This window comes from Eulemur rufifrons, chromosome 15 (assembly GCF_041146395.1).
Source record: "Eulemur rufifrons isolate Redbay chromosome 15, OSU_ERuf_1, whole genome shotgun sequence".
Taxonomy (NCBI): domain Eukaryota; kingdom Metazoa; phylum Chordata; class Mammalia; order Primates; family Lemuridae; genus Eulemur; species Eulemur rufifrons.
The window spans coordinates 7,378,689-7,403,988 of record NC_090997.1 but is presented as its reverse complement, the minus strand read 5'-3'; the positions used below and the strand labels follow the sequence as shown (position 1 = coordinate 7,403,988).

Below are 25,300 nucleotides of genomic sequence, written 5' to 3'. Positions count from 1 at the left end.
CTCCAAACCATGCTGTGAGCTAAGAATGGATTACCTGAAACAGGCTCTGACCTTCTCCAAGTTTTGTAACCTCTAGGTCGCTGGGGATAGAGCCGAGGGTGGGGAGGGGATGAGAACAGCACCACTGTGGCCCCTCCCTGCATGAGAAAGATTGCCCTTTCACCTGCTTGTCCCCAGCCTTGTTTTCGTGGCCTCTTGCCTGACCTATTCACCAGTACCCAGGTCCTTACTAAGAAATCCTCCCCGCTTCAAGACTGAAGCTGCCCACCCCCTGCACCTTATACTTAATTATCTGGAACTGAGCTGTTTCTCTTAAACCTCTAGCATCTTGAGTAGTAGGCTCAAGTTTCCCATGTGATCCTTGCTATTTTTCTATAATCTGAGGCAATATGAATAATAGAAATTTGTTGAGTGACTAATATATACCAGGCACCACACCTAGGTGCTTTACATGCTTTCTTTCTAAACCTCATAATAACCTTGCAAAATGGGTGTTATGCTATATTGGTTATGTATTGCTGCATGATATATACTCCAAAACCTAGGGGCTTAAAACAGCAAATACATACTGTCTCACACTTCCTGAGGGACCAGGACCTGGGAGCAGCTTTAGCTGGCTGGCTGTGGCTCTGGGTCTCTCGCAAGGCTTCAATCCAGGTCCAGCCGGGGGTGTGGACATCTGAGGGTGACCGAGGCGGGAGGATCCACTTCAGGCTCACTCAGTGGCTGTTGGCCTGAGGCTCCCGTCCTCCCCAAGGGGGCCTCTCTCTAGGGCTGCTCAGGACGTGGTAGCTGGCTCTCCCCGGAGATCCCAAAGAGTGACCAAGATGGAAACCAGTCTTCTGCAACCTAATCTTGGAAGTGACACACTGTTGCTCCTGCTGCATTCTGTTGGTCACACAGACACCGTAGTACAAAGTGGGAGGGGACTACCAAAGGGTGGGAAGCTCAGAAGGACATCTCTGAGACTGGCTACCACACACGCCCCCTTCACAGAGGGAAATCAGAAACTGAGAGGCCAGTAACCTATCCAAGGCCACTAAGCTAGTGAATGGAATAATAGAAACATTTTTATCAGAGTCTCAGTCTTCCAGGCACTAAGTATACACTCATTTAATCCTCCCAGTAACGCTAGGAAGGAGGGTAATATTCCCCATTTTACAGGCGAGGAAGGCAAGGCAGGAGAGGTTAGGTAACTTGCCCGCAAATCCGTGCTCTTAACCACAGCACAATAGGCCCGATGTAGAGCGTCTTCCCTCTGACCCTGGATTCCCCAGGCTCGTGACTCTGTGGTGTCCGACCGCGTGTGTGCATCCCCACGAGTGCGTGTGGGGTCGTCTCCTAGGCCTGTGAGTGTCCCACGCGCGCCTGTGGTGAAGTATGGGGACCGGGAGGGGCGCCGGTGCCGGGCGCTGGGCCCTGAGGCTCCCGGACCCTCTCTGGCGGCCCAGGTGCGGTGGACCAAGACGGCGGGGAGCGCGTCGGACAAGTTCCAGGAGACGTCGGTGTTCAACGAGACGCTGCGCATCGAGCGCATCGCGCGCACGCAGGGCGGCCGCTACTACTGCAAGGCGGAGAACGGCGTGGGCGTGCCGGCCATCAAGTCCATCCGCGTGGACGTGCAATGTGAGTCGAAGCCCTCTCCCTCCCCGGCCCCGGGCAGTCCACGGGGCCAGGGGGCGGCGGGGAGCTGGGGCGGGGAAGGGAGGGCTGGAGAAGCGGCACCTGGTGGGGCAGTGTAGACGGTACAGGGCGGTGCGTACTGCCCTCTGCCACTTCCACATTCCCATCTGTAACCCTGTGAGAACCTTGCAGCCTCCCTGTAAGGTGGGCAGGGAAGGCGGGATGAGTTGGATTATATCCCTTCCACAGATAAGAAAACTGAGGTACCCTGTGACTTGCTCACAGGCACAGAGGCCAGATCTGTGATGGGGACACAGAGGTCTCTTCCCTATGGCCCAGTGCCCTCCCGCAGTACCTCATGTCTCTGCTTTTGCCAGAAGGGCAGCTCTGAGACTTACCTGCCCTACCATCTGTAGGACCAGGCACACCACCCACCCCTTGCGGCTGGTTCAATGGGAAGCCCTCAGTTGCTACCTGCCCACCATGGGTAGCCCCCTGACCCCAGGAGCCTGTCCCCCTGTTTGCCACCGGTCCCTGCTGACACAGGTACCCAGAAGCTGTAGGTCCAAGCCCAAGGGTGTGCCTGGCACTATCTTAAGCTCTACAATGAACCTGCCTATTAACCATGTATCCTCCCACCCCCCAAGTGGGACCTGATAGAGTGGTGAACAGTGGAACTCCAGACCTCTCTTCTGTCCCTCATCAGCCACCCAGGGTCCTGCTGACCCCTGGGGCTGAGCGTCATTTCTCAGGTTATCGGTGTTGGAAGGGGCTGGTGGGTGTAGCCTGGGCCTCACCAGTGCCCACCTCCACTCATGGCCTTGTTTTTGACATCTGTCCCAGGGGACTGTGGCAGGAGGAAAGAGTAACAGGATGCTGGGACATCAGCTGTGGGACGTTGGGATGTGGACTGTTGGTGCCTGTCGTGCACAATCCTGGCTGTACACTGGAATCCCTAGGGGATGCTTTATCTTTTTTTTATTTTTAATTTTTTCTTAGAAACAGATCTTGCTCTGTTGCCCAGGCTGGAGTGCAGTGGCACCGTCATAGCTCACTGCAATCTCAAACTCCTGGGCTCAAGTGATCCTCTTGCCTCAGCCTCCCGAGTAACTGGGACTACAGGCTTGCGTCATGATGCCCAGCTAATTTTTCTATTTTTAGTAGAGACGGATTCTCAGTCTTGCTCAGGCTGATCTCAAACTCCTGAGCTCAAGTGATCCTCCTGCCTCGGCCTCCCACAGTGCTAGGATTACAGGTGTGAGTCCCTGTGCCCGGGCGAGTGTGACTTCTTACATATGTATGTGTGTGTGTGTGTAAACACCATCTGGTTCAAGGTATAGAATTTTTCCAGGACCCTAGAACGTTCCCTCATGCTCTTTCCTCGTCAATAATTCCCCCAGAGGCAATCACTATTCTGACTTTTGACACCATCAATGAGCTCTACCAGGCATCAGTATTAAAAAGAAAATCTCCCTGTGATCCTATTGTGCAAACAGGGGCAAGAACCACCAATCTACTCTAGTTTACTAATGAGGAAACTGGGACTCAGAGAGAGAGAAGGGACTTAGGCAGGTCACACTACAAATTAACAGCTAACCTAGGATTTGAACCAGGGCTTTCCTGATTTCCAGTCTGCAGCTGCTTCCTCCATCCTCATGCAGGTCCCTGGGAGGCACAGCTGGGAGGGAGTCTGGGAAGCCATCAAGTCCAGTCCCCTGCCTCTAACAGGCTGGTCAAGCTTGCAGGGCTGGGAGAGCATCTTGCTCTCTGGAAGTGTACCCTGAGGGTGGCTCAGCTTTCCCCGAGGGCTGCCAGGAGCCTCAGCCCCGCCCCCCATTTGGGGTCACCCAGTCCTGACTCCACAGGGGCTGTGCCCTTGCAGACCTGGATGAGCCCGTGCTGACGGTGCACCAGACGGTGAGCGACGTGCGCGGCAACTTCTATCAGGAGAAGACGGTGTTCCTGCGCTGTACTGTCAACTCCAACCCGCCTGCCCGCTTCATCTGGAAGCGGGGCTCTGAGACGCTGTCGCACAGCCAGGACAATGGGGTCGACATCTATGAGCCCCTCTACACCCAGGTCAGGACGGGCAGCTGGCTCACCCCGCACTTCGTCCTGCACCCAACAAGGGAGGGGGCGGGGGTGAGTTCTGGGACTGCCCTGACTTCAACAGTCCTGTTCTGAGGTTGGGAGCACATGTTCCGCTTGGAGTTCAGATAGCCTGGGGCAGGGAAAGTCAGGGCAGAAAGGTCAGGGAGCAGTGGTGAGGACAGGAGAGTCCCCAAAGCAACGTGTGCCCCAGGAACATTGCTAGTTAGGAGAAGGCAGGCCCTGGGGCAGACACGTCATCCCTGCCCCCTGCTGGCTGGTAGAGTATTGGGAACCCACGGGCAGGCACAACAGAAGTGGGGGCAGGGAGACACTCTCTTCCACCGGCCCCCTTCAGTCCCAGGAGATGGTGATGATGCCGTCCTGCCCGGGAGGGCTTTCAGAGGTGGCTGTCAGAGCCTCACCTGTGGCCTGTGGGCCAGCCTCGTGTGTGTGGCTTGCGTAAGGCAGAGCAGGATTCCCTCCGTACCCCTCATTTCCCAGAGTGAGGAAACTGAGGCCTGGTCAGCGAGCGCCAGGGCAACCTCAGAGCCAGAGAAGCCCATGCAAGGCGCTGCCAGGGGTGTGGCGAGTCTGGCGTCCACTCCAGGCTCAGGGCCCAGGGCAGGTGGTGTGGATGGAAGCTGAGAAGACAGGAATTAGAACAGGAATTTGCTGTAGCCGCTGGCGCTCGGTGAGTGAGTGTGTGGGACCCCTGGAGACTCGAGCAGGCGCCTCACCCCAGTGGTCCACTGCCGCCCAGGGGGAGACCAAGGTCCTGAAGCTGAAGAACCTGCGGCCCCAGGACTATGCCAGCTACACTTGCCAGGTGTCTGTACGTAACGTGTGCGGCATCCCAGACAAGGCCATCACCTTCCGGCTCACCAACACCACGGGTACAGGCCTTTCCCTGCCCACACTCCTCGCCCACCTGGGCTAATTCCCCAACCAGGAGACAGTGCCCCACCCCCACAGGACTCTAGGCACGTCGCTACTGGTGTCCAGCCCGCCTCCCCGCCTCCTGCTCGCTGTCTTCTCCCCTCTCATCTCCCCCCAGGGCTTCCCCGCCCCCATGGTTCCCTAGTCCCCTCATCTCCCCCACATCCAGCCCTGCCTCACTGTCCCCTAATTCCCCACTTCCTTGTCCTCTTAGCACCACCAGCCCTGAAGCTGTCTGTGAACGAAACTCTGGTGGTGAACCCTGGGGAGAATGTGACGGTGCAGTGTCTGCTGACGGGCGGTGACCCCTCACCCCAGCTGCAGTGGTCCCACGGGCCTGGCCCGCTGCCCCTGGGTGCTCTGGCCCAGGGCGGCACCCTCAGCATCCCTTCAGTGCAAGCCCGGGACTCTGGCTACTACAACTGCACAGCCACCAACAACGTGGGCAACCCTGCCAAGAAGACCGTCAACCTGCTGGTGCGATGTACGTGGCCTCAAGGAGGGGTGGGAGGGAAGTTGTGAGGGGCAGACAGGGTCGCTGTCCTCCGGGAGCTAGCAGTGAGCTGGGCAAGGGGCCTGTCTGCTCTCCTTGGTAGGTGAGGCGTGCTCAGGAGGCGTGTTCCAAGCACTTTGATTTCCCTGCAATTCAGCCCATCTGCCAGAAGATGGCAGCACTAAAATTTGTGTAAAGTTTTATTTACAGTTTACAGTCTACGTTTCCAAACACAACCTCAACAATCCAAGGAGTAGGAAGGGCTGGAATTGGCTACCTACATTTTTTTAGATGGGGAAACTGAGGCTGCAAAAGCTAAATGTGGTCATTCTAGGCTTCAGGAGAAATTTCCTGGTTTTCTCCCTCTACAATGGTTGCTACGTGATTCACTGAACATAAAGTAAAAATAACACACATTTCCACATACCTAATATGTAAATCTTTATTAGGAAAGCATTTAAGTGAATCTGAAGGCAACTACTAAGGCTAAAAGTGATGCAAAACTTGGAGGACGGTCTAAAGAAGTATAAACACGTTCCTTACTAAACCTCAGCCTCTGTAATACCATCAGCTGCTCATGATGATCTTGATTTTGTCACTCTGATTTAAGAGGGAAATGTGAAATTTTTCTGCTTGGGCAGCTTGAGGGTTTTTTGTTTGTTTGTTTTTGCTTTTTAAGATCCAGGCTTGTTTCCAGCTCTTTAGCCCTTGAAAGTAAAGTACAGCTCCTGCCAAACCCAGCTGAGAGTCAGTGATGACCTGGTGTCTCTTATTCATTCGTCTCTCACCACCAGTCTCTTTCTGACTCTCCTCACAGACTTTCTGTTTAATCAGAGTGAGAAAGAAGGTAACAAGACTGTGGCTAGCTGATGACTACTTTTTCTCTTGATGGCACTTTTCCCATCAGAAATTATTTTCTCCGCCTAATTCCATTTGGCCTTTAAAACCTGGGTTGGTGAGATCTCAATTTATATGAAATACTTATGGTCACCCCTTAGTGTGACTATATAGCCTGCCTTGTCCAGCACAGTCCCGGTGTGTGGCTGTTGTACCAGTGTCCTGTCCAATAAATTGGGTAACCTATTAAGAACTCTGTCTAACTCTTAGCTTACTTCAAACAAGATCCACATTTTATTAACAAGTCCAGACCGTTTTCTTTCTAAACTCTGTGTTTTTTGTTATTGCATGTAAAATGATTGTATTGGTCTTTTATTACAAAAATTACATATGCTTGTTACAAAGTCAAACAGCACAAAAGGGTAAAATGTGAAAATTAAATTGCCTGTCATTTCTTCTCAGTTCCACTCTGTAGATACAACCACAATTATATTCTAGTGCATCCTTCCAAATGTGTATTTTGCATATTCAAGGTTTAAAACTGATAAAAATAAAGCAGTGTAGTGGTCAAGAGTGTAGGCTCTGCGTTTGAATTCAAGATTTGCTACTTTTTTTGGCAAGTTGCTTAACCTGTCTCTGAGCCTCAGTTCCCTCCTTTGTAAAATGGGGACCATAAAGCACCTCCCTCAGAGAGTTTTGGACGGGTTAAATGAGTAAATCCACGTGGAGTGCTTAGAACAGTGCCTCTCACAGTGTATGTTCAGTCTGCAGTGGCTGTAATTATTACCAAACCTGCTTTTCTGCAGTGAGCTTTTTTGAACTTTTAAACACTCTGAGCAAGTAGAACAATTTCCAAGCAGAGAAAAGTGATGATTTCACCCGGAGGGGTTATAGCCCCCCACCTCCAGGAGGGCCAGTTTGAGGGGAGAAGCTGGGTCTGGGTGGGGTGGGACATGGGCCCCTGGCTTCAGGCCAGCCCCAGCCATCCTTCCCTCCCCATCCACCCATAGCCATGAAGAATGCCACGTTCCAGATCACACCTGATGTGATCAAAGAGAGTGAGAACATACAGCTGGGCCAGGACCTGAAGCTGTCATGCCACGTGGATGCAGTGCCCCAGGAGAAGGTGACCTACCAGTGGTTCAAGAATGGCAAGCCAGCACGCATGTCCAAGCGGCTGCTGGTGACTCGCAACGACCCTGAGTTGCCCGCTGTCACCAGCAGCCTAGAGCTCATTGACCTGCACTTCAGCGACTATGGCACCTACCTGTGCATGGCTTCCTTCCCAGGGGCACCTGTGCCCGACCTCAGCGTCGAGGTCAACATCTCCTCTGAGACAGGTGGGCAGCTGGAGGGGGATTGGGGAGATGTAAGGGAGGTGGAGGTGGGGGGAATAGCTTGGGAAAGGGCGGCCAGAGTGAGGAGGATGCCATTTGTTCATGGCGCATACATTTATTAAGCCCCTGTTATATGCCAGGCACTGAGCTAGGTCCTGGGGTAGAATGGTGGGCAAAACAAACTCTGCCCTTATAAAACTTAGTAGGAAGGCAAACACGTTTCAGATAGTCTCACAAATAAATATATCATTGCAGACTGTGATAAATGAGAGCCTAGAAAGAGTTTCATGAGATAGAGTGTTTGATCTGAGATCTAGGCAGAGGAGAGCAAGGAAGGGCCAAAGAATCAGCATGTGCAAAGGCAGGAAAGTGCACTGGACACAGGAGAACCGAAGGAAGGAAAGTGTGGCCGGGAGAATGGAGTGGGATGAGTGTGGAGAGGTTGGCAGGGGCCAAATTAGGTAGGACCTTGTAGGGTGTTATTAGTCAGCTAGGGCTGCCATAACAAGGTACTACAGGCTGGTGGCTTAAACAACAGAAATTTATCTTCTCACAGTTCTGGAGGCTAGAAATCTGAGATCATGATGTTTCCGAGGTTTATTTCTTCTGAGGCTTCTCTCCTTGGCTTGTAGATGGTCATTTTCTCTCCTTGTCTTTACATGGTCTTTCTTCTGGGCATGTCTATGTTCTGATCTCTTCCATTTGTAAGTATACCGGTCATATCAGACGAGGGTTTACCCTAGTGACCTCATTTAACCTTAATTACCTCTTTAAAGATTCTGTCTCCAAACACAGTCACATTCTGTGGTACTTGGGGTTAGGACTTCAACACATGAGTTTGGAGGGGACACAATTCAGTGCATAACATAGGCCATGGTAAGGATTTGAGTCTTTATTCCAATAATAATAAACAACAATAATGAAATGATATGGCTAACATTTATTGAATGTTTGCTATGTGTTCTGACAATTTTATATTTATGTCATTCACTTTCATGATTTACCTTATGGAACAGTAGTTTATCTTCTCATTTTACAGATGAAGAAACTTAGGCTCAGAAAGTTTGAGAAACTTACCTAAGGTACTACAACAATAAATGGTAGAGCTGGAGTTTGAACTCGGGCAATCTGACTTCAGAGCCTGCTGTCAGCCACCACTGAAGGGTTTACACTTTGAGAATGACAGGAGGTTGGAGGGGACCTTTTGGAGAGGATCTCCAGAGTCTTGGCTCCAGCCCTAAGACCTTGTACTGAGGAGCAGGCTGACTTTGGCCGGCTGTCGCATGACCAGGTGCAGAAATGTAACAGCTATGTGTATTTCTTCCTTTGGCTCTTCAACTCTCTGGGCCTCAGTTTCTCTCTGTGAGAGACTGGACCACGTGGCCTTGGAGCCCTCTTCCACCCTGACATCTGCATAAGGTGAAACTGGAGAGGTCAGAAAAAGCTTCTGGAAGGAGATGAACTTGAGCTGGCTTTGGGAGTGGACCAGAACTCCATAGATTGCATAAATTCATTTTACAAACAGTTTTATGCCAAGCCCTGGGTGCCAGACTGAATGCACAGCCCTTCCTCAGAGCTCACTGCCTAACCAGGAGAGAGGGACGTGTTGGGGGAGGGGTAAGGCAGGAAATGGAAGGGCAAACCTTGGAAGTGTGACATGGAGGTAAAGAAGGAGTCTGTAGAGCATCCTGGGGAAGCCAGAGAAGTCTTCTTGGAGAGGCGTATTCCACGTGAGCCCTGAGGGCCCGATAACATTTGCCAGATGGGAGGACATGCCTAGGAGAGGATATGACAAGCAGAAGGCATAGGGGAGCACCCAAAAGTGTATGACTCCTGGTGTGTCCAGGGATTGTGTTTCTCACAAATGGATCCCACAGCTGGGACACAGGATGGGATAGGGGAGATGAGGCTGGGGGTGGTAGAGGCCGGAGCAAGAGGACCTTGTTTGCAGAGCCCAGGAGTTTGAGCTTTAACCTGAGGGTAGTGCAGCCTGGAAAGGAGAGAGGCTTGTAGCCTGTGGGGAGTATAGCAGGGTGGGGAGCTGGGATGTTTTCAGAGCCAGGAAGGGGCCTGGGGCTGTTTCTACCATTTGGCTCTAGGCCTAATGCCTCAGGTATGGAAGTGTTTTTAAGGACCGTGGAAGCAATTTAGGACTGGACAAATAAATTAATTGGCTCCCAAATATAAAGAGAAAACTGCAAAATTAAAGCCAATAAATGCACAAATGTTTATAGAGTATAAATTATGCTAACTAGATAACTGGACCTCAGCTTGCCTCGTAGAGCTATTTACAAATAATAACTTTATATTTAATTATATTTAATATAGGATATGGGTGCATTTTAATGTGTTTGATGGGCCGTGCGATAGGACCCATGGAAGTCTTCAAAAGACCCTTCATTTGGGCAATGTGTTGGGTTGGATTAGGTTTGGTTGTGAATCACAGAAGAACCCTAATTAACAGTGGCTTGAACAAGCTAGATGTGTTATTTCCTCTTCGTGTAAAAGTCTGGGGTGAGCAGTTCCGGCTAGTATAGTGGCTCTGCTCCACCAAGTCCTCAGGGCCCCAGGCTGCATCTGACTTGCTCTCCCATCATCCTTAGCATGTGCCACCTTGTCCACGATGGCAGTTCCAGCCATTGGCCAGAATTCAGTTATGTGGCCACAGCTAGCCATAAGGCAGGCTGGGAGATTAGTCTTTATTCTGGGTGGATGTGTGCCCTGCTCAAAACCAGGCATTCTATTACTTTGGAAGAAAGGGTAAGGACGTTGGGGACAGACTAGCAGTCTGTGATAACACTTTAGGCAAGAGAATATGAAGGCTTTAACCAAGGCAGGTCCAGGGATAGGAGAGAGGGGACTGAGTGGAGATATTTAGTAGAAATGTTTAAAAAGTGGAACCCTCATTACTTAATAGTGTTGGGGAGGAAGGACTAGGCCAAGGTGACTTCAGGTCTCTGATTTGGGAGACCCTGAGGTGATTTGGAAAGATGAGTTGTTCTGCTTTGAGGATGCTGAGGGACCCGTGGGAAGTCTGGGATGGGGGAGAGAGGCTTGCACTAGGGGGAGGCAAGCAGGAACCAGAGCGCCGAGGCCAGGAGGGAGCTCTAACTCGCTCCCACCTCTCCCCTCGCCGCTCCCGCAGTGCCGCCCACCATCAGCGTGCCCAAGGGCAGGGCCGTGGTGACCGTGCGCGAGGGATCGCCTGCCGAGCTGCAGTGCGAGGTCCGGGGCAAGCCGCGGCCGCCCGTGCTCTGGTCCCGCGTGGACAAGGAGGCTGCGCTGCTGCCCTCGGGGCTGCTCCTGGAGGAGACTCCGGACGGGAAGCTGAGGCTGGAGCGCGTGAGCCGCGACATGAGCGGGACCTACCGCTGCCAGACGGCTCGCTATAATGGCTTCAACGTGCGCCCTCGTGAGGCCCAGGTGCAGCTGAACGTGCAGTGTGAGTCATACCGCCCCATCCCCACTGCCTTCCCAGCCCGGGTGCCCCTCACCCACCCCGGTCCCACCAAACCCCTCACCTACTGCTGGTACCCCGAAAGGCTCCCTGCCATCCCGGTGCTCTGAGACACGGAGGTCTGTGTTCCCGGCCCCACTTCCGTCAAGCGAACTCCTACCTTCATTTTCAGGGACCCAGTGAGCAAAGAAATGACTCGATTCTGACAGGTGGAAATGGGATTTTGAGGAGGAAGGACCTTCAAGGGGAGCACACTAGCTGATAACAAAATGATGAAAATTAACTTATGTGCCAAGCACTATTCTAAGAGAGCTTTAATGCACTCATTTAACCCTCCACAGCCCTATGAATAAATTCCATTAGTCCCCTATTTTTACGAATAAGGAAATGGAGGCACAGAGAGGTTAAGTAACTTGCCTAAGGTCTCACAGAGGCAGGGCTGGGATTTGAACCCCTGCGTTATGCTGCTTTTCATGACATGAGGGGTGAGAGGCCCACTCAGGGCGTGACCGGAGACAGTCTGGGGAGCATGGTTGGAGGGAAGGGGCAGGAGGCAGTGTCTGAGGTCGGGGAGGTATGAGCGTTGCTATTGTGTGCGTGTGTTGCGAGTGTGCATCAGCCCCGAGATCCTTGCAGGCTGGGGGTCACGGGAGTAGGGGAGTGCGTCGCCTCTCTGACGGGGCCGCTCCTCAGACCCCGCTCGGTGGAGCCAGCCCCTCTGACCGCCGCTCCCGCCCCCAGTCCCGCCGGAGGTGGAGCCCAGCTCCCAGGATGTGCGCCAGGCGCTGGGCCGGCCCGTGCTCCTGCGCTGCTCGCTGCTGCGAGGCAGCCCCCAGCGCATCGCCTCGGCCGTGTGGCGCTTCAAAGGGCAGCTGCTGCCGCCGCCGCCCGTCGTCCCTGCCGCCGCCGAGGCCCCGGACCACGCGGAGCTGCGCCTGGACGCCGTAACCCGCGACAGCAGCGGCAGCTACGAGTGCAGCGTCTCCAACGACGTGGGCTCGGCTACCTGCCTCTTCCAGGTCTCGGGTGAGCGTCCCGTCGGTCCCGCCCCACCCACTGCCACCTGGCGACAGGCTCCGCCCCAGTCCCTGCTCTGCCGCGGGCTGGGCCCCGCCCCTTTGACGCGCGCCTCACCAGGCTTGGTCCTGGCCTCTCCAAGACCCGCCCATGCCCGGTCTAGACCCCGCCCCAGGCCGGATCCAGACCCCAATCCGGACCCAATCTGCCCGGACCGCACGGCCCCGCCCCCTCCAGATGCGGATCACGCCCCTTCGCCCCCTCCCTCTCTAGGCCTAGGCCTGCCCCTTTCAAGGCCCTCCCACACCTGTCTTAAGCCCCGCCCATCACAGCTCAGCCCCCTCTTCCTTGGCGTGTTGCAGCCGCACCCCTTTCTAACCCGGCCTTCACCAGGCCTGGGCCGTGCCCCTGTGGCCCCGCCGGCCTCAGGCCTACACCGCCCCGAGTCTGGGCCCCGCCCACATAAGGCATAGGCTCCGCCCCTTTCGGCCTCGTCAGTCCCAGCTCTGTGCTTACTGCGTGGTCAGCTCCAGCCCGCTCCCACCGGCGTTAGACCCGCCCACGCCCTGGCACCGTCGCGCTCCAAGCCCCTCCTCCCTCATCCTTGGCGCCAGAGGCTGCAGATAGGGAACCACCTCAGGGTCCTGAGCTGTAGCTTGGAGGAGAAAAGACGCCCCTCAACAGCTTCTCTGGAACGTCAGCGGTGGCTCTGGGCCGGACGGCAGACGTTTCCTGAGCTGCCAGCCTAGAGATGCAAGCCCTTCTGTGCCCAGGAGTCCACCTCTGCCCCAGCCCTTCAAGTCATTCCCTGGCGGGCTGTCTGGGGCTGCAGACAGGACGTGGATGGGTCAGAAAGGGGTGGAGGTGGTGAGGGCCTAGGGGAACACAGAGGGTTGCCATTGACCCCCTCCTTCCTCCGTGTGGGGAGCGTCACCTCCCTGCCAGAGCTGGTGGCAGCGCCCCTGGAGGAGAGCCCAGGCGTGCCTGTGCCCCATTCCACTGCACACCCAGGTTTCCCAACAGCACCTCACTGACTGGGTGCCCCTTCAGCTCCTGTTCGGATGTCCCCACTGGACAGCAGGGGGCTAGGACCACAGGTCACTGGCCCCCTCCCTTGCCCTTTCCCGCCACCCAGCCCTGCCAGCCAGAGGCCCCTGTGACATTTCCCACCTCCTTCCCTTCTCCCCTCTTCTCCCACACTTGCCCTGTCTCCCCACCTCTTTGCCTCCCTCTGTTCCCCTCCTCTCTCTTCTCTTCTTTTCCTCTCAATATCCCCAACCGTTCTGTGTGTTACCCCAATCCTCCTTCCCTGTGCCTTCCCTCATATCCCTCCTCTGTGTCTTCCCAAATTTCTCTTTTCTCTGTCTCTTCCTTGGCCTTTTCTCATCTCACCAACTTATCACCTCTTGGAATTTCCAATGTCCCTTCTCTATCTCTCACCGTCCCTGCTACCCATCCTCATTCTCCCCAATCCTCTCTTCTCCCAACATCTCCCTCCTCACTATGTTCCCTTTCTGTTTGTTCTCCATTCACTCTCTGTTCCTCCCCGTCCTCTGTTTCCCTCTCCCACGCCTCCTCTCTCTGTGTCTCTCCCCCTCCCTCACCCTCCACGGCCCCATGCCCCCTCCCCGCCCTCTCAGCCAAAGCCTACAGCCCGGAGTTTTACTTCGACACCCCCAACCCCACCCGCAGCCACAAGCTGTCCAAGAACTACTCCTACGTGCTGCAGTGGACGCAGAGGGAGCCCGATGCTGTTGACCCTGTGCTCAACTACAGACTCAGTGTCCGCCAGGTGGGCCACTGGGGAGCAGGGGCCTGGGGGCCGCTGGGGAGTGGGTGGCTGACTCTGGAAATACTCCTCAGCCCAGGGGAAGGGGTTGGAGACAGGGGCTCCGACACATTGACCCACTGGTAGGCAACTATTTAGAGGCAGGAAAAAAGTGTTCTGGACACAGCAGCAGGAGATAGGAGGTTCTAGGGACCTGCCCCTTCTGGACCCAGACACAGCCCCGAGAATTGGGCAGGCAAGGGTCCGCTGGGTCAAGGGGGAGCCAGCAGTGGCCACAGAACATAGAATCTACTCTTGAGTCAAGAGCTTAAGGAGGGAGGGTCAGTCTCATCTACAGGGTCTCTACAGCACAAGGCTAGAGTCACTAAGCTGTTTCCATGCCCGGTCTCATTCCTTGTGGTTCTGCCCAGCCCAAGAGGCAGTTGGTGGGAGGGTAAAAGTGTGCTCTGGGGCAGACTGCCTATGCTAGAATCCAGTTTTGTATGAGCTTGGGCAAGCTTCATCTCTTTGGCCTCAGTTTTCTTATCTGTAAAATGGAGGTAACTATAATATTCTACCTCAGAGGAGTGTTATTGTGGGGCTAAATGAGTTAATAATGGCATAACACTTAGAACAGTGCCTAACACTCATTAATTGCGCAATACATGGTGCTATCATTATTGTTATTAAGACAGCCTTGGGAGGGGAGCATGGAAGGGGCGATTGTCCCATCTCACAGATAAGGAAACTGAGGGCCTGACTTCCTAGTCCTTTGCTCATTCTGCTCCTCCACTCTGTCCCTCCCAAGTCACACGAGGGCCTGGGCTGGGCTCCAGCAGAGAGTGTGGCCTGCCATGCATCTGGGAACTCTCTGTGTTTACAGTTGAACCAGCACAATGCCATGGTCAAGGCCATCCCTGTACGGCGTGTGGAGAAGGGGCAGCTGCTGGAGTACATCCTGACTGATCTCCGTGTGCCCCACAGCTATGAGATCCGCCTCACACCCTATACCACCTTTGGGGCTGGTGACATGGCCTCACGCATCATTCACTACACAGAGCGTAGGTGACAGTGCTGGTGGTGGTGGGAAAGGTGGGCCCATCTCACGCGAGGGACCCCCTCCACCATCCCCACATGGTTCCTGAGCTTGGGGCTCCCCACTGTGCACTCTCCTACCCTGTCACTGCAGGCCAGGCCCACTGGCCCCTAGTCCTGGCTCTGAGGACCCTGTCCCCTGGTCCCAAGCAGGACACCCTCTGCAGAGCCCCACACCTCGGTTCTGACTTGGTTTCCCTGCTTGCTTTCTCAGCCATCAACTCTCCGAACCTGTCAGGTGAGACACCAACACCCCGTCCAGACACATGACTTCCCCTTCCCTTTAGGGACATAGCTCCTCTCCTGGTAGGAGGAAGGGACCTTGAGAGATACTCACAAAATGACTTCTCGCCGTCTTTCCGTGGGGCAGGGCCAGCAGCTAGAAGGAGAAGCAGGGCTGGGCTGGAGATGTTTGCATTTAGGATTTATTCTGGGACTTAAAGGCTGGGCAGATGGGGAGAGATTGCTGTCCCCAAAAGAAAATAGGAGAGGCCAGACTAATCCACATTCCCTGTTGCCTGGGGCAGGTTCCTAGTCTGTGAGCCAGGGACCCCTAAGGGATGTGGGCATAGAATTCCGGGGGTCTATGAACCTGGAAGGGCATACAATTATTTCTTTATATTCCCTGACTTCTAGCAGAAATATAACATCTCCTTCAATGATGAATGTCGACCACAAACCACAGCAGTGGAATCAGTCCCTGTGCTTTGTCAGCAGTGGCAATCTGATGTTTTCACATCACCTTGTTGTTGCCGACAGCTCTAAATATCATTACATTCGTTACTATTTCAAAACTATGGTAGTTATTAGACCAAACACCAGATCTTATGATTTAGAAAATAAAGAAGCCCACTTATAATTTTATGACAAATTAAAAAGTATTTTGACAACTATATTTCAATATAATTGACATTCTTTATAATCCTATGTATTTCATTTTATGCATCTAAAATCATTATTCTGACGTGGGGTCCTTAGGCTTCACTAGATGCCCAAAGGGTCTGTGGCACAAAAATGGTTAATAAGACTCGTTACAGGAAGAAATTTGTTACTGCCCCGCTCCGTTGCCTGGTCTCGCAGAGTCCTGGGTCCATTGCCTGGATGCGTGGGAGCCGTCTCGGGTGGCGAGAGAGGGCAAGGCTGGACAGAAGCGCGGAGGAGGCTGACCCTGTCTCATCCCCTGCCCCAATGCAGACAACACCTGCCACTTTGAGGACGAGAAGATCTGTGGCTACACCCAGGACCTGACAGACAACTTTGACTGGACGCGGCAGAACGCCCTCACCCAGAACCCCAAGCGCTCCCCCAACACCGGTCCCCCCACTGACATAAGTGGCACCCCTGAGGGTGAGGACCTGGCCGGCTGCTAGGAATGGAGGACTGCTTTCGGGAGGGGGTTAGGCCCAGGGAGCCCCAGTCTGAGGGGAGACACAGCCCTGTCCCCGAGGAACCCCAGTCTGAGGGGAGACATGGCCCTGTCTCTGGGGCCCCCGAGTCTGAGGGGAGACACGGCCCTGTCCTCAGGGAGCCCCAGTCTGAGGGGGGACACAGCCCTGTCCTCAGGGAGCCCCAGTCTGAGGGGGGACACAGCCCCTTCCCTGGGGAACCCCAGTCTGAGGGGAGACACAGCCCTGTCCTCAGGGAGCCCCAGTCTCACGGCCCCATCCCTGGGGAACCCCAGTCTGAGGGGAGACATGGCCCTGTCCTCAGGGAGCCCCAGTCTGAGGGGGGACACAGCCCCATCCCTGGGGAGCCCCAGTCTGAGGGGAGACGCAGCCCCAGTCTGAGGGGAGACACGGCCCCGTCCCCAGGGAGCCCCAGTCTGAGGGGAGACACGGCCCCATCCCTGGGGAGCCCCAGTCTGAGGGGAGACACGGCCCGTCCTAACAGAGGATCAGGAAGAAGAGAAATTGCAGTAGAGCTGAGAACTCATGGGTGCGGACCAGACTCCTGTGCGGTGCTGTGAGGCGGGGAGGATGGGGTGAGGCTGCTGAGGGTGGGCAGGAGGGAAGCAGGGGCAGGGCGGGGAGGAGCCTGTTGGCGCATCACCCCTCCCCCGTAGGCTACTACATGTTCATCGAGACATCAAGGCCCCGGGAGCTGGGCGACCGTGCGAGGCTGGTGAGTCCCCTCTACAATGCCAGCGCCAAGTTCTACTGTGTCTCCTTCTTCTACCACATGTATGGGAAGCACATCGGTGAGTCGGGGGACCAGGTAGTGTGACTGTGTGTGCGCTGGGGGTGGGAGGGAAGGAGGGTCACAGGAGGCTGGGGGCTGGCCCACGTGAGGCCTGAGCTTCCCGACTTGGCTAAATCACAAGTCCTTGGAGAGGGTATGTGTAAAAGGTTGGCAAGGGGAGAGGTTGAGGTTTTGAGATGATCAAGGCTTCAACAGGGCGAGATGGAGGTCCCGCAGGGATGGAGGGGGCCAGGAAGAGGCTGCGTACATTGAGTGCCTGCCAGGTGCCAGGGGATGTCCTGGGTGCTCGGCATCCCTGGTCTCATTAACCCTCACCACTACCAGCTGAGGAAGTGTTACCACACGACTCAGAGAGGTTAAGCATCTGCCCAAGACGGCACAGCAACCCGTCTGTCTGACTTCCCTGAGTCCTAAACACGGGGTGGGAAGGGTGCCGCTGTGCGCCGTGGGAGGAAGTCCTGCTTCCCAAGTGTTAGAGTGGACTTAAGAATGCCCTTTGGTAAGAGATGGCGCTAGTTGGAGTGTCACGTTGATCAATAGACTCATCAGTTCAGCCGCCACTTCCGGAGCACCTGCCCTGCGCCAGGTATGCCGTGCTGCGGTGCACGAGGTGGAAGAGCTCCCCATCCTCTTGGCACTTGCAGCCGAGTGGGAGCGACGGACATTAAACAACCAGTGGCACCAGGTGGGAGTGGCACCCTGTGGCAGTGGCAGGACAGGCCAAGACAGCTGGTAACAGGGAGACCTGACTGACCCTGGGACGTGGGTGTGGAAAACTCTACAGAGGAGGCGATGATTTTTTACAATTTTGTTTGTTTGTTTACAAACAAACAGTATATTTCACATGGGTCAAAAGGCACAAAAGGGTGCACAATGCAAGTCCCCTCCCATCCCAGTCCTTCTGCCACCCAGAGCCCTCCCCCAAGGGCAATGAATAGACTAGATCTGGGGGCAGATTTCCAGAGGTACTTTATGCACGTAGAAACCAGTGCCTATTTATATTCTGTTTCCTCCCAGCTTTACACACGCTGCTCTGTGCTTGCTTTCCCCTCTGAGCTGTGCGTCATCGCGGCCATCATTCCTTATCAGTGCTCGAGAAGCTTCTTCATGTTTTAAAGTCACAGTGATGGAGTGACTTTAAGCAAGCCTAGACCCGAAGGCTCAGCAGGGAGAAGTCTCCAGGGCTAGAGTGACGGGCCACGCTGCCCTGCCCGGGGGAACTAGAATGGAGTGGGATGGACGGCTCTGCAGCCACTGGGGCCCCTAAGCCACACAGACCAGTTTGCCCATGGCTGGGTAGAGACTTCCTAAGAAGCTTCCTTTGGGGTAGGTGAGGGTGGGTGACAAGGACTTCCCCGCCCTGCTCCGCCCTCTCGTTTCCACTGGACTTCCCCAGCTAGAGGAACCAGTCCAATCTGGTTCGCCCCTGCCATTCAGTTTTAGCACTGAACCCCCTCCGTCCTAGGCAAACCAGGACAGTTGGTCACTGTATCTCCAGCTCAGAAGGGGCACTGGGGACCCAGTTGCCAAGAGGAGCATGTTGGCTCCAGGAAGGGCCTGGGAGATCACGCCCTAAGAGCTGGGAGAGAGAAAGCCCGAGGGGGCAGTGCCTGCAACAGACCTTGCTCTGAGTTCCCCAGAGGGGAGAACAAACACAAGCAGGGAAAGCTTGCGGGAGGCAGATTTGACTTCTGCCTAAGGAAGAACCTGGAAGCATCAGATCTGCCCAGCAAAGGAGCGGGCTCTCCCTGGGCAGGAGGACTATCTGGCAGGGGTGCTGTGGGGAGGGCCATGTCCCAGATCCCCCGCTCAGGCCCCTCCGAAGGCCCCCAGCACCGCCTTCTCCATTCCTCCCACACCTGTGCTGCCCCCCACCCCCACCCCGTCTGCTTCCTTGACCCCTTTTGCTGCCACGCTCCCTGGCTCCCACTCGGCTCTAGCACGTGGGTCTCCTTGCTTTTCTTTAAATATGAGACAGGTTCCTGCCTTAGATGCCTTTGCTTGTGATATTCCGCCAGCCTGGAACATTCTTCCCTCCCTTCATTCAGGTCTCCTCAAAGAGGTCCCTGACCACCCGTCTAAAACAGCTCTCTATCTTTTTCCCTGCATTATTTTCCTTATAACGCCTACCTCCAGTAAAACGGCAGCTCCACAAGGGCAGGGCTCTTCATCTTGTCCTAGTGCCTAGAACAGTGCCTGGCACACAGTGGTGCCCAGGTAGTGGAATGATGAATGACGGACTAAATGACTGATGGGGGATTTGGGCTTGGTAAACCCTGAGGTCACTTCCAACCCTGAGATTCTGTAAACGTCCTTAATGACAGTCATGGAAAGTTCTCCCTCCATTCAGCATTTAATTGTTGAGAACTGATAGGAATTTGATGTGGGGGCTGAGCCTAGAAGAAAGGATGGATGGATGGATGAAAAGGATGTGAGCAGGTGAATGAAGGGTCAGGCACAAACGCCTGCCCCAAGCTGCTTGTTTGCTGAGTGCAAAGGTCAGCTGAAAACAGCTGACCTGTCTGGAACTTGTTAAAGAAATTAACAAACGGCCCTGACCCTTTGCACGTGTCCTTGGAAATAAATACAGGGAGGAACTCGGCTAAGGAGGCCATTTTCTCCCTTAGATTTTGGTCTCTCCCTTTCTCTCTAAACACTGTGTGTTTCTAGTATTGATTCATTCCTTTGCTACCGAGCTCAGGAGCGAAAAAGTAGCCAAAACAATTTGACACAGACCTTCCCTCAAGGAGTCAGTCGGGAGGAGAAGATGTAGATCAGGGTTGCTGTGCCGCAGCGCAGAGAGGCCTGGGCTTGGGGAGCTGCAGGTTAGGGACTCAGAGTTCACAAGAAAGATGAGGGGCTCCCAGCTCAAACCTGGCAAGATTCCTGGAGGAGGTGGCATTCCAGACAGGCCTTGAAGAAGGGGAAAGGATTTGGCCAGGGGGACACAGCAGGGAAGGACATCTCAAGCAGAGGGAACAGCCTAGGCAGAAGCCCAGAGGCTGGGAAGCTGGAGCGTGTCCAGACACCAGCACGTAGTTCCATTTGGCTTTGGAGGTGGCAGGAAGGCGCGGAGGAATGTAGTGCACAGGCCCACTCTTAAGGGAGCCTGAGGGTCTTGGGCCCTGGCTGACCCCTGGGAAGGGATGTCAGGAAGGCCCTGAGCAGGGAGGATATTGGAGCTGATCGGGTGCCGAGAGAAAGGGGGTAGAAATTCTATGATAGTTTGAGCAGTGAAAAAGCAGGCACGCCCATCAGGGTCCTTGGGGCAGGGGGTGGAGGAAGAAGAAATGGCATGGGATTGAGGCTAGACCCCAGGGGCATGGAGATGACGGCAGATCCCCAGGAGCGGGTAGAGAGAGTTGTCCCTTTGGGGCTGGCAAGAACCCCAAAAGGCATTGTGGCTTCAACCCTGCCAAAGCCAGGGTGGGCACCTCCTATTCTATTGGGTGCTAATTGCAGCCTGGGCCCATCTCCTGCTGGTAAGGGTGCCTCGAACCTCAGTACACTCCACAGGCCTGGCTCTGCTGCTGGGCAGGGGGTGTTTCTTGCTGTCCTGGTCCCTCCTCCCCCCTCCCCTCCCACCCTGACTGGCAGCTCAGGGCACCAGCTGTCCCCAGACCTTGTGTCTCGCTGGCTCTCCTCGATCCAGCTTCTTTCATCCCAGGAAGGTAACATTTGGTGGCTCTCCCCCATCAGGAGGTCTGTCTATCTGATGTCACAGATGGTGCGCCTTTGTCTGTGGGCAGTGCCATGGAAATGCCAGCCACCAGGCGCCATCTAAGATTGATTTCCCTTCCCTCAGAGCCAGGTATTTCGTGTCGCTGGGGCTCGAGGTGGGCTGAGAGACAGGCGGGGGGCGTTGACATTGCCTGGGTGCTCCTAGCCAAGCCACGGTCCCCTCCTTCTCCTCTTGTGCCCCTCAGCACCCCCGGAATCCCAGGTCCCTGTGGCTGTGGGCACGTGGGCTCGGCACCCCCAGGCTAATGCCTCCAAAACCTCACTCGCACTGTTTTCACCACAGCTGTGGAGCACGGGCACCATCTTTCTTTAAATCAACTCACTCTTTTTTTGTTTTTTTTCACTGTGTCCTAAGCATCAGTATTAGAGAAATGCTGCGTTTGAAGGGTTAGCTTCATTCCCCACATGGAACATACAAATGAGTATTAAAATTTTAAAAGTCCTTTCACCTCCAGCCATCACGTCCTGCCAAGGTGTGCACTGTGCCCTGCGGGAGTCCTGCCCTGTGCTCAGACACAGGTCCCACTACCCTGGGACAACTCCGCTATTTAGAGGGAAAGGAGGGTGTGTTCAGGGGTACGGGGAGTAGCTGATTAGCACGGAAGGAAGGAAATGAAGGAACATTCGCAAGTCACCCTGATGAACTGAAACCCTGCCGCTGTCCTCTGTTCCCCACACGGGGGTCTCCCTGCGGGACGGGGACGTTGAGCCAGGCTGCAGACGGGGAGAGGGTCCCGCCACCAGGGACAGGGTGTGGGCAGTGGTGGGAGAGGAGGGCTCGGGAAATGCAGAAAGGCAAGCGTGTCCTGGCCGGGCCTCACCGCCCCTGTCTTCACACCCACCACAGGCTCCCTCAACCTCCTGGTGCGGTCCCGGAACAAAGGGGCTCTGGACACGCACGCCTGGTCCCTCAGTGGCAATAAGGGCAACGTGTGGCAGCAGGCCCACGTGCCCATCAGCCCCAGTGGGCCCTTCCAGGTGAGTCCGCTGGGCCCAGAGGCCCCTCCCAGGCGCGGGTGGTTGTCCTGGCCGGGAAGCGTTTCGGAAAGCCTGGCGTTTGATCCTGGGGCCGGGGAGGAAAACAGGCAGGGCGGGGGGACCTCCAGGTAGACTGAGGGGAAGGTGGGGGCAGGGGGCTCTCTGGCACCTGGAAGAACCTCCACAACCCCTGCTCCCTGCTCTCTGACCCCACCCCAGATTATTTTTGAGGGGGTTCGAGGCTCAGGCTACCTGGGGGATATTGCCATAGATGACGTCACTCTGAAGAAGGGAGAGTGTCCCCGGAAGCAGATGGATCCCAATAAAGGTGCAAGACGGGAAGGGTGTGGGGGAGCCGAGTGTGGGGAGGACCATGGGGGTGGATGCCCATCTGTTGTGGGGGCATTTGTGTCTGAGTGGGGGCTCAGGATGAGTGAATGAGTGAGGGGAATCGCGTGTCTGTGACTGTGTGAACATGTGCCCACCGTGGGCCCCACCCCGACTCAGGCTGGGGGGCGTACGTAGGACAGTGGGAAGCCCCAGACCCGGCCTCCTTGTGAGCGGACCGAGTTATCTGCAGTGTCAGAGCCGCCTGTGTCTGAATACGTCTCTGTGTACCTTTGGCTCCCGACATGAACGGGTGCCCTCCGAGGGCCAGGTGTTTCCAATACTAACAAGTCCAGTTTACTGAGTAATTTCCATGTACCAGGCAAGGTACAAAAACCTGTATATGCACGCTTCACTTAATCCTCACAGCAGTCCTTTGGGGCAGCTCACACTTTTAGACCCATTTTACAGATGAGGAAACTGAGGCCCACTGAGGTTGAGTAAATTGCTGCCCGAACGCGCCAGGCTGAGCCAACCCTCACACTGCACCACCTCACGTTTGTACCACGAGTGTGTCTCTGTGCATTGAGGGCGATGCCCACCTTGAGGACCCCCAAAGATGGGCAGAGCCACAGGGCCCCATTACTGCTGACCTGCCCCTGCAGAGCTGACCGGAGCCCTGGCCTGTCTCCTCTCTCTCTCCTGTCGCAGTGGTGGTGATGCCGGGCAGTGGAGCCCCCCGCCAGTCCAGCCCGCAGCTGTGGGGGCCCGTGGCCATCTTCCTCTTGGCATTGCAGAGATGATGAGAGCTGCTTAGCCCCCCACCCTGCCCCCGGCACACCAAAGTGTCCACATTGTACCAAAGACTGACCCCCGCCAGCCGGGGTGCCCAGGGGCAGGGCTGGCCCGCCTGGGAGGGGGCCTGCGTTGGCTGTGAAGATGAGCAGAGGACAAGGACAGAGGCCGGCACTGAGGCCACGGAGATGGTTGTTCGACACACGCACACACGCACACACTCACGCTCACACACACAGAGATATATTAAAGCACAAGTTTCTATCCGACCTGCCAGCACCTTCTTTACTGCGAAGACAGGGGACTTGCCCGAATGGCGTCTGCCAACCCAGGGACCTCAGCACGACGTAGGCCTTGTCTTGGCTGCACCTGTGGTGTGTTTCTGACCCTCCCCCTGTCTGCTAACTCAAGGCCGAACTCCAGCCTGGTGGCTTGGCCAGGAGGGAGCCAGAAGTGGGACAGAACGGGAGCCCCTCCCTTGGTTGGACTCCGGGACTCCCTGGCATGGGGAGGCAGGGATCACAGGAGGGCCAGGTGGGACTTTGTATGCTCTGTGACTGACCCCGTCCAGGGGATGACAAGGCAGGTGGGGTGCCCGCTGCGCCCAACTCTACCCCAGAGTGAGGGCTGCATGGTGGAGACCCTAGGCCACCCCAGGTCACCTGGCCTATTTCTGGGACATCATGTTCCCCTCCGCAGTGTGCTCCCTTTGAAAGGACCCAGCACAGGGTCTTGGGGCTGGGCAGTCTGAAGATTGACACCTCCCCCCCATCCGAGAAGCAGCTGGACTCCTGCGAGCACAGTCCCCTCCCTAACCTTGGCGCCCAGATGGGTCTCAGAAGAGCTGGGAAAGTGGTGGCCAGGACATTTTCTGGGGTGTGTCTTGACTTTGAGAGAGGCGGAAGTCCTGCCTCTGTAAGTTTGTGCCCCCATAGAGGACATTGAATTTGGGAGGAATGGAGCCCCCTTTCTTATCTACTTGGCATGAAAGCGTGCTCCGGGCATGAGGGGTGTGCAGGGCAGAGCGCCACAGAGACTGTGGAGTTGGCTGTTCCTCCTGCACCCAGAGGCAGTGAGGAGGAGGGGTTTGTAGAGCTGGGGTTGGTAGATGGGACAGTTGCTGGTTCCCTTTTTCCCTGGGAGCTGAGCCTCATGCCCTGAACTGTGAAGGGCTCCCTGTCCTTGGGTCCTGGGTTGGGAGCCTGAGAGCGACGTGATGGGACCTAGATCTCTCCACTTCCACATCACCCCAGAGGCCCCCAACCCCATCCCTGGGACAGAGGAGCCCCAGCCCCTTCCAGGATGAGGCTTTACGTATGCATGTGGCCGAGTGTCTGTGTGCACGTGTGTGTGTGTGTGTGTGTGTGTGCATGTGCCCATCTATGTCTGGGTACCACAGTGGGCACATCGCTGGGCAGGAGTGTGTGCAGTATGGGTCTGTGTGTGCAATTCCATGTGTCTGCCTGTGAGGCTGGGTCAATACCCACCTCTGTGAGCGCCTGTGTCCATCAGCCTGCATGTCCATCTTCCTGAGTGACAGGCATGTTTGTGGGGTGCTGGCCGAACAGACCACCTCCAGCCCTATTCTGTAGTCTCCGCTGCCCGGGATGGCCTGAAATTCCACCTTTCATCCCCTATGGATGACAAAGAGCTTACAGACAACCCTATTGAATGCAAGCACCTTGGGTGGTGGGGGGGGGGGTCACAGGGCCCCTCCTGGAGCATTTGGTGGGGACAGCTGCAGAGAAGAAGCCGGGAACTTGGGCAGCACTGCAGCGCCAGGAGGCTGGCAGGGAACCGAGGCAAACGCTGCCCATCTCTGCGCTCCACCAAGCCTGTGTTATCATCATCACCAACAGCTGGTGGGTGGCAGGGCCAGGCTGCAGCTGGAACTCCTGATAGTGATCAGCGTGGCTGCCTTCCTGGCTGGGTCAAGGTCTCTGTCCGGCACACGCCTCCATCTCGTCTGCAGGGTATTGTTCCTTAATTGTCCCATCTGTGCAGAGTCTGTTGCCCCCAACTAGACTGTGAGCTCCTCCTCTGAGCCGTCCAAGCCCTCTCGTACCTCCCACCCATGCCTGGTGCAAGCGAGCCTGGTATGGAAGCCACAACGTGGGCTTTGCCCAGTGGAAAGGATTCCATGAATCAGTGGTTCCCAGCGCGCTGCAGAATAGAACCACCAGAGGGTCTTTTAAGAAGCATTGCTGCTTGGGTCCCACCCCAGAGTTACTGATTTAATCGGCACCAGAAATGTTGAAAAGCTCCTCAGGAGAACCCGAGAGTGGGAACAACTGGCCTGTCACCTACCAGGCCCTTCCTCTGTGCCCTCGCTGGGGTAGGTGCCGGAGCGCCGGGAGCGAATAGCCCCAACCGCTTCCTCCCTGGCCCTGCGATGCCCTGTGCCTGCTTCCCTCAGATGACCTCTCCAGTCCGTCTGCCCCTCACCCTGGCTGCTCCGACGTGGGATTTGTCTGCCATGGTCATCTCCGTATCCACAGGGCCTAACGCAGAAGAGTTGCTCAGCACTTGCCGGCTGAGCTGACCCGAGCACACGCGGTCCCCGAGCTCCTGGTCTTTTGGACAGAGGAAGCTGTTCTGGGTCTCAG

General features: G+C 55.6%; 1 protein-coding gene across 1 annotated transcript in view; it reads left to right on the top strand.

The window, feature by feature from the left end:
* Positions 1–22,702, top strand: part of MDGA1 (MAM domain containing glycosylphosphatidylinositol anchor 1) — a 55,209-nt gene extending 32,507 nt beyond the window's left edge. Inside the window, exons 3-17 of the mRNA XM_069488567.1 lie at positions 1,452–1,626; positions 3,506–3,702; positions 4,475–4,607; positions 4,865–5,134; positions 6,991–7,320; positions 10,463–10,759; positions 11,516–11,800; positions 13,432–13,583; positions 14,443–14,620; positions 14,869–14,892; positions 15,849–16,001; positions 16,717–16,851; positions 21,442–21,572; positions 21,792–21,900; positions 22,611–22,702. Coding sequence (XP_069344668.1) covers positions 1,452–1,626; positions 3,506–3,702; positions 4,475–4,607; positions 4,865–5,134; positions 6,991–7,320; positions 10,463–10,759; positions 11,516–11,800; positions 13,432–13,583; positions 14,443–14,620; positions 14,869–14,892; positions 15,849–16,001; positions 16,717–16,851; positions 21,442–21,572; positions 21,792–21,900; positions 22,611–22,702 — 2,661 coding nt within the window. The remainder of the gene's footprint in view (positions 1–1,451; positions 1,627–3,505; positions 3,703–4,474; positions 4,608–4,864; positions 5,135–6,990; positions 7,321–10,462; positions 10,760–11,515; positions 11,801–13,431; positions 13,584–14,442; positions 14,621–14,868; positions 14,893–15,848; positions 16,002–16,716; positions 16,852–21,441; positions 21,573–21,791; positions 21,901–22,610) is intronic.
* The last annotated feature ends 2,598 nt before the right edge of the window (positions 22,703–25,300 follow it).